A 14,094-nucleotide genomic window follows, 5' to 3' on the forward strand; every position below is an offset into this window, starting at 1 on the left:
CATCTACTGTACTTCTCATCGCAACAATACTGTCTGTGGAAAAGTTAATTTGAAAGATTTGTGTTGCCAATCGAGGGAGCAGGGACAAGCTCAATCGAGGGGCAGAGGCTAGCTCAATCGAGGGGGAGAAGAGCTAGTTCAATCAAAGTGGGAGGGGCTAGCTCATTCGCAGGGGAGGGGGCTAGCTCAGTAGTGGAGCACTTACCTGAGGTAACCGCCTCAGTGGCGTAGTGGTTAGGCCATCGGTCTACAGGCTGGTAGGTACTGGGTTCAGATCCCAGTTGAGGCATGGGATTTTTAATCAAGATACCGACTCCAAACCCTGAGTGAGTGTTCCGCAAGGTTCAATGGGTAGGTGTAAACCACTTGCACCGACCAGTGATCCATAACTGGTTCAACAAAGGACATGGTTTGTGCTATCCTGCCTGTGGTAAGCTCAAATAAAAGATCCCTTGCTGCTAATCGGAAAGAGTAGCCATGGCGACAGCGGGTTTCCTCTCAAAATCTGTGTGGTCCTTAACCATATGTCTGACGCCATATAACCATAAATAAAAATGTGTTGAGTGCGTCGTTAAATAAAACCTTTCTTTCTTTTACTAGAGGTGTAATGGGACACAGGATCAACCGTTCTTGGTGGACTTTGGGGGGAGGGTGGTGATGGTCCCATCTCAACTAATACAGATTATACCTCACGACTAGTACATCAGAGACCATGATAGATACCATCTTGTCTGTAAGAAAGTGCACATAAAAGATCCCTTGCTTCTTTATCAGTACGTTTCCTCTCTCTGTCAACCAGGTGTCGAAAAGAAAAGAAATATTATACACCAAATAGTCGTAGTTAAAAATGTACTGAGGTGTCATCGTGCAGTCATTCCTTTCACTTCCTTGTCACTAATCAGTAAGTGTAGGCCAGTTTCCAGTTGATTCGTTGATTTCCAGCTTTTTTGTGGTCATTTCAGATACATAATTGTTCAGAATCTTTTTAAGTCTGTGTCAACACTACTGTTTCAATGTTTTTATGACTTTCCGCATGCTACAAACAATGATTTTTACAATCCTTTGCTTGCATTTTTAGCAGCACTTTCTCCTGTTCACATCCTGAATTTAATTCTTTGTTAGCACTGTAAACCAATGAAAAGAAAGGCATATTTGTTAATAAGACCTCAATAAATTTAACTTAGGAGATACAAAAATTAGTTTTCCAGACTTTGTTTTCGTAATGCCTTAAGATATTGAGCTGAAATTTTGTGGATAGCTCTTTCATGTATTGTTACAAATAAAATTGCATGACTGATGCACAGACGAAACAATTTATTTGTGCAGTTTGTTGAGGCCTGAGATGGTTATTCGGTGAATAACATTTTGTTATTTTTACATTTAGGATATCTAGAGAGTTCAAGGGAACTCTCCATAATCAACTTCTTAATAGTAGCAAGGGATCTTTTAAATACACTTTCCATAAGCACGACAGCACATATTAAGGCTATACAAAATGTGGTACATATTGCCAGATTTTCAAATAAATGCATGTTGCTCCAGTAAAAAATTATGAATATAAGGTTTAATACATTATATTATAATATATTCTGCTATGTGCATATATTGCTGCGTAGTAGCAGTTGTGATACATTCTTACAAACAAGTTAAACAGTTTCATGTTAATTTTATTATTTTTAGACTGTACTCGAGAATGACACGGTTATAGGCCGACAGATAAGCACTGTGAGTACAGACAGTGGCCATGGAAGCCTTGAGGATGGTAAGAAAAGTGGTGGAACCAGTCCACTGTCGGCCAATTTCCCACCGCTCAAAGAAGATGATGAGTGGACGAAGGTGTCCACCGACTCTGACTCCACTAACAGCACCAGGCCTGTGGACTACTCCAGGTTTGCAAAGGCTGAAGACTCGAGCCCTGCACAACATCAGGGCACAGTTGGGTTAGTCTTGGGACACAGCAACCCTGTGTTTGCTCACTCCACTATCTCAAAGGAGAGCATCACTAGTGGTCCTTCTGCAGCAGCAGCTAAAGTGCCAGAACCGGTTTCTGGGCATTCCGTTGACTCTTACGTGACTGTGGGAGGTGATGGTAATGTTGAAGTGAAAACGTCTTCAGATGAATCTTTTACAGCACCAGATGAAGTACCAGAACCAGTCTCTGGGAATTCTGTTGACCCATACGTGACTGTGGGAGGTGATGGTAATGTTGAAGTGAAAACGTCTTCAGATGAATCTTTTACAGCACCAGATGAAGTACCAGAACTGATTTCTTGGCATTCGGTTGACCCGTATGTGACTGTGGGAGGTGATGGTAACATTGCTCCAGCTCAGTTACACATCCCTTTTGATGACAAGAATTCTGATTCTCACGACATCAACGAAATATGTATTAAAACATCTGATGAATCATGTGCTCATGCTGTAGAATCACCTTCAGATCGGCGCACAAATCAAATGTCAGTCCAAGACGTGGACTCTTCCTGTGTACAGCACACTGATCCACCCTCTGCTCAAGGTGAAGATAAACCTGGTGAGGACCTTCCATCTGCAGAGGATGGAGGACCATCCTTGTCACAACAGTGTATATCAGCCGGTGTTGAGAACAGCCACCCATCACATGGAATGATTGACGTAAAGCAGGATGACAACTCCGAGCCACTATACGTTGATACTAACTTTTCACCCTGCACCAAGGACACAGATCCCTCAGATTCCAAGTACCACACCTCAGATCAGGTTCAGAAAATTGATCCACCTTATATTCAGAGCACAGATGCTCCCTATATTCAAAATACTGATCCACCATATGTTCAGAATTCTGATCTACCATATGTTAAGAATACTGATCCACTATATGTTCAGAATACTGATCCACCATATGTTCAGAATTCTGATTCACCATATGTTCATAACGGTGATCCACCATATGTTTAAACATGTATTTTTCTATTCAAATTATGTTGCATAATAATGGATATTTTTAGCTACAAAATTCCTCATTTTTGAAGTCTTTGTTTTTTGGATATTTTGTGGGTATTTTGGGGTATTTCTCTACAAGTTAGATGAACTATAAAGATAGCTCTAGATGAATACTATATCACTGTTCATTTACTGTTAACACTGTTCACTGTATGGATCTGCCATGTATTAAGAATTTCCAATATTTATGCCTTCCATGTATATGTGTATTGTCAGTGTATTGTTAATCATCATTTGTCTGACCCATGCCCAGCAAGTGGGAAGGGGATGACATTTTTGTGGAAAAAATGGAAATGGCAAAAGACATCGCTTTGTGTATTACTATTGCGTCTGGAAAGGCTTTGTGTTTACAGGTGTCAGTTCATACATTCAGTGTGTCATGCTCAGAAATCTGTAAGAAACCGATCTGCATAATCTTGTCATTTTGTGTTGGAAATGATGTGTACATATTTAAAAGAAAAGCTATTCTTGCATTTCATTAAATTGCCCATTAGCAATAGGTCACCATCATCAAAACTCTATGACTAGTTTCTGTGCATCTCAGCCAATGGATTCTCAAGGTTATAGATGGTAACAATTTTGTCTGTTAAACCTGATTAGCTTTTTATTAGTATCAATATTATACATGTACAATAATATGTGAATTGGTGGGACAGATTTACAAGAGAAATAATTTTGTGATCTTTTGCATTTTATTCTTGTTTTGTTGAACACCATGACAGATGAATTAGTTTAGGGGTTGTTTGGAAGGGTAGTGTAATTCTGAATCTCTGTTGATTTTTCTAGTTTCGTTCGAATAAGCCATTGAGTTACTGGATGTTTTTTATATTTACATTAACTGACAGTCAGTTGGGTTTTTTTTTATGTTAGACCCAGGAGGGGCTTTTTTGTATGAGATTAACACAGCTATTGAATTGAACTGCATAATAAATTAATGTAGATACAGTATTAAAGTTATAACTTAGTCACTATATAACTACATTGTATATAATCTATATACTAATCAGAGCTTGTTCATAATAAGATTTTTTGCTTCTTGCTTTCAGTTTGGTTTTTCCACATAATAATAATATGTACTGGTACATTAAAATAATCTGCATTTTGTTTTTGTTCTTTTACAGTTTGTAGATTATTTCAGAACCCTTGTCCCTTTAACCAATTGATATCATGGTTAAAGTTGTGGGGGTGTGCCAATATTTTTTGTTAGACAGTTGTTTTGACTTGTCATGTCTAAAAGCTGATTGATGAAGGTTTTGTGGGGTTTTATTGATCTACACACATGTATGTAAGAATATTTTAGATTTTTTATCAGTAATTAATTTTCATGTTCATTAAAGTTGATATTATTTTGTATCAAGGTTACAAATTGGACTAAGTCATGTTCGATTCAAACTGCATTAAAAGTATTATTAAATTAATTTTATAATTATCACAATGCTAAAAGAGTTTCGTTAAAGTCCCTCAATGTGCAGTCAATTGCCAAAGCATTATAAGTTGACGTGTGTGTATGTCAACATATTTGTAAATGTGACCACCTAACCTCATGTAAATGTTCTTCTTTGCATAATCGTTTTATTTTATATTGAGAAATCTCAATACAGGTCAGTTTTATTTTCTTCTCTTTTTTTAAGATCTAAGCTGACAAGGTATTATATTGCTAAATTTGGTTTACATGTAATATTATATATATTATTTTTAAAGTTGTTTATCAATGGATTTGTTTATGGTACAAAGTACATATATGGAGAGAAAAAAAGGTATGCAGTTCTAAATTTTATATTTAATCAGGCAAAGAAGATTTACTGGTAACAAGAATTTTGTTTACTACATTTGATAATATTGATTAAACAAAGTATACTTGACACACCTGTTTTTGGTAGTTTTAGTGTAACTCTGTCGTTGTTCGGGTTTTGAGTAGGGGTGCTTTTTATAAAAAAATATTTATGGAATATGACTTTCTAAAATTGTAAAAATCCATCGCAAATAGTGTAAAAACATAGTGTAAAACATTTATCTTGTATTATACAGTCATAATACTGTGTCAAATGTATGTGACTTCCTATCCAGTTTTTTAATGTTTACTTTATGGTCATGAAGCCATATTTTATTCAGTGTCCTTATGTTGTTGTTTTTTATAATGAAAACTATGTACATGTATCAGATATAAATATGTTGGATCTTTTTTTAAATGTGTTTATAATGCTGTAAACATAAAATGTTAGCGATCTTAAAATTTAGTGAAATCCAAATACGTGATGTATTAGTGACATAAAACTTTAGCGAGGTCATCATGTCAGAAAAAAACCCAAAATAACAAACCAATTTTGACAATTTGCAGCTTACAGATGACTTAAATTCATTAAAAAAAATTGCAGTACTGTGAATGCTAACTAATTACTGTTTGCTATCATTTTGGTTTAATCAATAGCATCTACCGTACCCATTGTTGTGTGTTTAGTTAATCACTAACAAAACAATTGCTAATAAAAAAATTGTTTTTTGTTGGGTTTTTTAATAGTCTGTTGAGCGTCTCTAAATTTCATAAAATTTTATACTCGCTAACATTTCCTGATTTACAGTAATTTTAGACTTGTTTTGGGGTTTGTGTCGGGGGGGTGGGGGGGTGTTTCTGTTTTTGCAATCTCAAGTTGTTGGTGGTTTTTGCTTTTTAGCATATAGAATAGATCATCAATTTTGATTTTCTTTTTTCTTCTTTTCCTATTTTACCATTCTTTACTTTATTTTGGCTGCTAACTTTTATATACATTACACGTCTGTAGTTCACATAAAATCATCCGTTGGCCATTTCAAGATACCAAGAGCAATATGCTTCTGATTTGTTTACCTGTACCTTGTACTACATAATGGCTATAAGAATTGTGTGTTGTAGTATGATACATCTGTTCATTTTGAAAACTAAAACTTGTTTTGGTCAGGCCCGTAGCCAGGATTTTGAGAGGGGGGTGTCATTTAGTCTTATGGTGAGGCACTTTGTGCCTCACACGAGGGCACGAAGCACCCGAGTTGCTTAGGGGGCTCCGGGGGCATATTGAAAACAAAAATCACCGGGGGGGGGGGGGGGGGGGGGGGGGGGGGTGTTGACTGATGCCCCATTGGCTACGGGCCTGTTGGTGGTTTGCTTTAGTAAGTGTTATAAAATGAGGAAGCGGGAATACAGCTGTAAGTAAAATAATAATTTCTTTTCTTACTATAGTTTCTGCAGACTTTTGTTTTTGAAAAACCCAGGATAGTAAAAAGTTGCACCCCTCAAATTGTTGAGGAATGGAAAGTCACCATCTCTAACTACATGTACACATAAAAATGATTAAGTATCCAAAACAATTGCTCTAATAAATTACTTTTCTCGCAATTGTTTTTTAAAAAAGTGGCACATTCTTTTGCACCTCTCCAAGAAAATTTATTATTGTGTGCATTGTTAAACTCATCCCCCTCAAAAAGTCTTGTCTTCCATTTTCAAGTCTGCTTTCCAGTTTTGAATACTAAAACGGGTCATTTAAAAAAAAAGGTGCAGAATAAGCATGGTCTTGACTTTTACACACGTGTATATATATATAATCTCATGAGTGTTCAGCTCTCCATATGTATCTTTTGTAAACTGAACTTTTACTTTTGTATCATGTGCATTGAACCTTTTCAAATGTTTATCATAAGTGCTAATTGATTTTGCTTCAAATATATCATTGTACAGAATTGTTATATGGATTTCATGTACCATACATTGAACTTTTAAATAAATCATGTTTGCAATGTATAAATCAAAAGTAGGCTAAATTGTGTTTTGTGTTGATGTTCTTTAGAGTACATGTATGCTTCCATATGGATAAGGTTCTCCTACCTACTGTAAAGCTGCAGTGTGTCTGTGATTGATTTGACCTGTGAGTGTAATTGGTTTTAAACTCAGGGCTTCTGCCAAAATATCAATAACTTCTAGAAATAGGACATGTGAGGTTATCGGTGACATCTTTACATCAGTAACCATGCAGAGTCCATAACAGCACCATCTGATGGCATGATGTCTGAAGTTGTTAAAGGCTAAATCATCTGATGGCATGATGTCTGAAGTTGTTAAAGGCTAAATCATCTGATGGCATGATGTCTGAAGTTGTTAAAGGCTAAATCATCTGATGGCATGATGTCTGAAGTTGTTAAAGGCTAAATCATCTGCATATGAAACATTCAAATCCAGTTGTTAAACAAAATTCTACAAACTCAATATTCTTCAGAAATATGTGGATAATGGATTAAAATAATTTAAGTGTCAAATTGCTTTTTAAATTTTTCTTTACAATAATAATAGTAAAAATATTATTGTTCATGTGAAGCATTGAATTAATTTGTTCTATTTTGAGTTCTGAAGTACCACCATATATGTTTTTTGTTCATCCCAATATATTAACTGATTTAGGTTAATAGTTTTTTGATTTGCAGACTTAATATTTATATAACACACAACAATAGTTCCATTGCATGTCATACATTTCTGACATTGGTTGTTTAATACCATGTGAATACTGTGATTATATTTGTTAAAGGTAGACTAAACTCCAACAAGAGCCGTATGTGTTGGAAAGATGCATACCCGTCCCACCAACACATATTTACACTTTAACAAATGAAAAATGCGTAATTTTAGAATTAATAAAAAAATATGATTATTCCTGCTAACTGGGGGCAGCGTTTTTGTGACGTCCGGTGGTATAGCTTGGGGCGAAGTGACGTCAGCTCAGGTCCAACTTCTCTATTATGCACAGTGTAAACAAATGCTCTAATTTACGACAAGGCGCTTCGCTTTCATCAACCTGACTTGTAAAACAACATAAATGACTTGATAGTATAATAAACTATTTAACTAAATATATTTCAGTTTGCATCAATATAACGAAATGGAGTTATAGTATTTGTTTCTTTTAAAAAATCCAAAGAAAAAATGCATATTATTAGGCCTATTGGTAGGATACGTTCGAGCAAAAACTACCACTCAGATACCCAAGTATTAATTTTCTTTTCTCTGGGACTACGTAATTGGTCCGTTTTGTGATTTTAGATGGGAAAGTCTACTTAATCAAGGGTTTTACAGAATTGCTTAAAGTAATAAAGCTGGTAAAGTCCATTACGATTTGAGGTTATCACACAATACCCTGTGATCTTAATAAAAGAGGCACGTCTTTTTAGTGTGTCTAGACACAGTGTCTAGGAACCGTCTAAATATACACCTGCCAATCAAGAACCACAGGTACAGGCCACGGAAAGAAAAGACCAATTAAGCAAGAAAACACTCCGAGTATTGCTGTGTTACTGGGATGGATATTATTACAGAATATTGCAATGTATCCGCAAAAATCAGGTATGTTTTGTTTCTTCAGTTCGAAGTCTAATTCCTGACGTTACACATTGGGTATCACGTAACCACCAGCTCGCCAGAGGGCGTATTCACTGGGATGGTACAAAATGGCTGCACCCGTTATATATAATAGCTGTCACATTTAACCGTTTTATTAATTAACTATACAATTATATTTGTTGATATTAAGCAATGATGTGCATTATGTATCGTTGAATATGCACACCAGTCCAAAAGCCTTGCTTTAGCATTCCTTTAAGTAATAAAAGACAAAAATATTGGTACTATCAAAAACATTTATTTAATTTAGCCTCTACTTCTTATGCTAAATGTTTCCAAATGCTACTCATGGCAAATGAGTTACTAAATTTACACAGAGCAAGCTTATGCTTTCTTATTCCGACTACTATCCATGTTTGCATATATATATAGATTATTACTATTAGAAGTATATTTCATTTTGTATTATTATTATTATTATTAGAAATATTTTAGTTTTGATTTTGTACATATAAATGTTCTCCTGTAAACCCCATCGTGTCACTGTCATATAATTATTGTTAATGTACCTCATATGCTGCTGAATAGCGGCCTGAGTGAAATAAAGTTCTGTTCTGTTCTGCAAACCAGCTTTCCAATTAATTAAAACAACACATGGTATGAACTTTCACATCAGTTCACTGCTAAAACAGCATGCTTGTGTTTCCTGTAACATAACTAGTCTAGTCAGGTCACAGTACTTTCTACATGCAGTTTTGGCCATTATTGATCACTCGCAATATTTTCATGACACAATATTTAGTATATTTACAGTATATACAGGAAGCTTAGATTCCATTTTACTCTACACGTTCCAGTATGTGTTCATACTGTGTGGATGTGTGTTGGCATAGGGACTGCCAGTCCATTACAGCTCCATAAACATTTCTTCATCATTGACTACATGTACATATGATGTATTTATCAATGCCAAAGCCCAGTTCATGAATTAGAGGTTGCAAGTTAAATATATATGACATTTTACTAGAGTTTATGACATATGTAACCGTAATGTTTTCAAAATGTTCAAGAGTTTTGAAACATGTTCATAAACTATTGATTAAGATTCTTCTTTGAGTGTCCCAGTAGGATTTAATTAACCATCTAGTGACATTAATTTGTGTTTTAAGTTTCTGCTCCCATCAGTTAGGATGTAATTAATCATCTAGTGACATTAATTTGTGTTTTAAGTTTCTACTCCCATCAGCTAGGTTTACGTAACCATATAGTGATGATGCTAATTTGTGTTTCAGCTTCCATGATCTTATGTTTTTATGAGAAATTAATTAATTTTTACTGTAAATCCTTCAACAGAGCCCTGGCCTTCGTCTCGGAGCGTTTTGGAATAAGTAGAGGCCTGGCTTGAATATCTGCCTACCTTAAGTAAAGGCCTGTTTCTGCAATTCTAGCTTTATCATAGTAATGATCATGTTATACTCGTTACTTTTGTTTATATTAATGACCTCAAAATCAGATAACCACATGGCGAGAACAACAGAAAAGTTTGTTCATATGATGTTATCTTTTCAATGCAACACAGTCTCTAAGTAAAAGAATGTGAGATAGACGATTGACTTTGTTATAAACTAAAATAGAAAGCTGCCTTGAATAGTGGCCGGGTCTCGGAGCATCGCGAAAATAAATAGAAGTCTAGGCTTCTTTCAAAAGATTTACGGTATATTGATAAAAACAATTTAGATACTGTGTTACCACTAACTAATGTATAGTTGTGTAGCATTTTAACATAATCGGGTTGAAAAAGAGTTACAATATGAGCAAGATTGAATTTAAGCTTAAATATTTTATAAGTGTAAGTACAGCCTTCCAAGGTTTTTTTCCCCCATGAATATTTAAATGTGGAGACTGATTATGACATGCCTCAAAATAAGAGCCAAAATAATCACCTACTGCAATTTTGATCCTGCCTACAGCAAGTTTAGACTAGTAGCTTTTGCAAAAATGGACTTTCAATCAAAGACAATAATATCTATCCAGCAGTAAAAAACCTGCCGTCGATAAATCCTCGGACTACAGCAATTCATATGGCTACTATGGCAATTGTCGTCGGTGCTGTTGTTAAGTTCAAGCCCTGTGATGGTCATTAAGAATACAGTATTTCTACTGAACAGGTAGCAAGTTCTTTGTATATTGGAGGGTTTTTTGGTGTGCTGGAATTTTTCACTGTATTATTGACATCCATCTTATTGTATTGCAAACATGTACTTGAAACATTATGTATAATTGTTATACATTTGTTATTATTTGTTGTCTGTTAGAAGCATTATAATAGAAGATGACAGTTGGAAGAGAGACTTGGCAATCAAAGCATCAAAAAAATTTAATATTTTGTTACAAATTATTTCTTGGATGTTAATATTATGTGGAAGATCTTATCATAAAGAAGAAAATTATGAAAATAATGACTTTAAAAAAAAAACCCTGCGGTATAGTTTGCTTGCAGGACAGTACATGCCATGTCCTTTGATAAACTAGTGGGTGAGTTCTGGTTGGAACAGGGGAGGTCCATTAGGTTAGCTGATGTTAATTCTGTAACTCAAATTTATGCATAACCATTAGACAAATTCCTGTCATGTTTTAAAGTACTGATATTTGGTGTCTAACATATGGTTATTCAATGTGGTCGGTACAGAGAAAGCCTTCTGCTGCCACATGGTGTACTCCTATCACTGAAGTAGCAAAAGATCTTTGATAGACCATTGTTAATAGCTAAATTGAAAACTTAACTTCAGATTATCTGGCAGGTTCAGTTTAGATGAGACTTGGTCTTTGATGTAGCATTTGAGGCGACATTTAGTTCAGTTGCTTCAGGCGCATGTGTCATAGGATCGAACCACCTTGGTGGATCCATTAAACTGATTTGGGTTTTTCTTATTCCAACCAGTGCACTACAACTGGTCAAAGGCCATGGTATGTGCTTTCCTGTCTGTGGGAAAATACATATAAAAGATCTCTTGCTGAATTAGGAAAAATGTAGCGGGTTCCCCTCTGATGATTACGTGTCAGAATTACCAAATGTTTGACATCAAATAGCCACTGATTGATTAATTAATGTGCTCTAGCGGTGTCATTAAACAAAACAAACTTTTTTAAAAAGTTTGATGTACCAGTCATGGGGCACTGGTTGGCATGGGGAAAAGCATGTCCATAGGGAGTGATTATCCTGCAGTCTATTACATCTTTCCTGAATGAGCTACCAATTGAGCTACATCCTGTTCCGTTTTGTTAATGAGGACCGGGGAATATGATACCTGCCCAGTTTAAATTTACAGTCTGTATAATTGCTTGGTTTTTAGTTTTTATCAATATATACTCATGGAAAAAAATAAGGGAACACATAAATAGTAACAGTAAATATTGCCTGCCACCAGAATCCTCATCCGTTTTAACATGAAGTTAACAGTTATTAATGTTCAATCTCACAATACTGACATTCAATCCCATATTAGATTTATGTATTTTATACAGATATATCTTCTCTAATTGTGAATTAAATATGGTTTTAAATACCATGTGTTCCCATATTTATTTCCATATGTATAGACATAGCTACGTTCATGTATAGAGTATCAGATATTTGTTTTGATTTTTGAAAAATGACAAATTGTTTTTTGTTCATTTATATACCATGTATTTTTTATTTCAATTTTACCAATGGTACAATCAAAATCTCTTGAGAAATAACGTATGCTAAATAAATAAAACATATTTTCTCATAATTGGTAGAGTGTGTTTTTTCAGTTGCAATTGTTGAATCCTACGAAATGCTGTGAGACAGCAACATATACGTAGAGAAATCTGTAAAATGTTATGGAAATTTTTAGACAACCCATATTAGTATGTGTACACAGCATGCACATTTGAGTGTGTGCAAAATTTCACCGTTTATCGTCCATAGAATGCTGCAGGCTTTATGTTCCTCTCGAATGGTGTACCGCTGTCCCACCTCAATTAACAAAGGAAATGCGAGTGTTTCAAAGCTCAAATCATTCTGTTTACTGCAGGTCAAGAATAGCCGTACAGTCTGTAAAGTATAACCGAGGCCGTGTTATTGTTTGTTTAGCACCATCATGAAGAATTTGAGACTGCAAAGTCGTGGCAACGACATGGATTGTGTATATTAATAAGAGTTTGGGTTAATAATTTTATGCATGACCGTTAACTACCAATTACTTTACAACGAATTGTTTTAAAACGTATCTAACGAGTGGCAGTGAATTGAATACGTTTTAAAACTAGCTGTAAGATAAATCATATATAATGGACACTGAATTCAGTGTAGTAGTCCGTTTCTAACATATCCTAAAAAAAAACAGGTTTAAAATAAATTTACATGTTTTCCTACTAAAACGTTCACGGCGCTTGCGTTTGCAGTTAACTTCTGTGACACAGAGTAGTTCGTTTCGGGATAACTTACATGTCATAGAGCAATCAATGTCAGTCATGCTTATTTCAGTGGATGGTATGGCTGTGGAGACTTGGACATCACACTGGAGCAACTCACAAGTCACAAAAGTGGGTGGGGGGGGCGGAACGTAGCTTAGTGGTAAAGCGCTCGCCTGGTGCGCGGTCGGACTGGGATCGATCCCCGTCGGTAGGCCCATTGGGCTACTTCTTCTTCCAGCCAGTGCACCACGACTGGATATATATAAAAGATCTCTTGCTACTAATGGAGAAATGTAGCGGATTTCCTCTCTAAAACTCAAATGTTTGACATCCAATAGCCAGTGATTAATAAATGTGTTCTAGTGGTATCGTTGAACAAAATACACCTTTTAACTTTAATAAAAAATAGTGTTTTTACATATCTGTAATGTTGTGGAAAGGAATATTTGTTAAATGGCATCACGACATTTTAAACTTCAACGATTCATGTGGTTATTTAGACAGTTGGTCGTGGGAGACCTGTTAAAGCCGCATTCGCTAATCCTTTATTCATTTAAACTTATTTTTGTTCTTATATCCTATTTAAGTTCAGGGATCTTGTCCTGTGCGCACACCTCAGCTGTCTGGCCTTCTGTCCAGGACAGTGGGTTAGTGGTTAGTGAGAGAGACGTCGGTGTAGTGGCCTTACACCCACTCATCGAGTCGTTAAAACTCGCTGGGAATGGGGGCGAACCCATCCCAGTACCTATCAGCCTTTTGTCCCATGGCTTAATGAGGCAGGTCCTTTTGAGAGAGAGAGAGAAATGTTTTATTTAACGACGCATTTAACACATTTTATTTACGGTTATATTGCGTCAGACATATGGATAAGGACCACACATAAAATATTATATTGAGACTAAACCCACTGTCACCACTTCATGGGCTAGTCTTTTCGATTAGCAGCAAGGGTTCTTTTATATGCACCATCCCACAGACAGGGTAGTAAATACCGCGGCTTTTGATATATCAGTCGTGGTGCACTGGCTGGAACGAGAAATAGCCTAATGGGCCCACCGACGGGGATCGATCCCAGACCGAGCGAGCGTTTTACCACTGGGCTATGTCCCGCCTCGCTTTAGAAAGGTGGCAAGGGATCGTTTATATGTAGATCCCTATGACAGAAGAGTTCATACGACGGCACTAGTTGGGACGGAGGGGGGTCTTTTGGAATACAGTAAAAGTGTGATGTATATATGTTTGCTCTTTTATGCAACTTGTAACAATTATGCAGATAGGAGAGCAATATCAAAATTTCAAGGCCCCACCCT

At 35.9% G+C, this 14,094-nt stretch overlaps 1 protein-coding gene across 1 annotated transcript in view; it reads left to right on the forward strand.

Annotated features, from left to right (window-relative positions):
• LOC121374332 (interleukin-6 receptor subunit beta-like) overlaps positions 1-6,761 on the forward strand; it is a 41,135-nt gene extending 34,374 nt beyond the window's left edge. Inside the window, exon 15 of the mRNA XM_041501400.1 lies at positions 1,681-6,761. Coding sequence (XP_041357334.1) covers positions 1,681-2,934 — 1,254 coding nt within the window. The 3' untranslated portion in view covers positions 2,935-6,761. The remainder of the gene's footprint in view (positions 1-1,680) is intronic.
• Positions 6,762-14,094: the final 7,333 nt, after the last annotated feature.

The sequence above is a fragment of the Gigantopelta aegis genome, chromosome 6 (genome assembly GCF_016097555.1).
Source record: "Gigantopelta aegis isolate Gae_Host chromosome 6, Gae_host_genome, whole genome shotgun sequence".
NCBI lineage: Eukaryota > Metazoa > Mollusca > Gastropoda > Neomphalida > Peltospiridae > Gigantopelta > Gigantopelta aegis.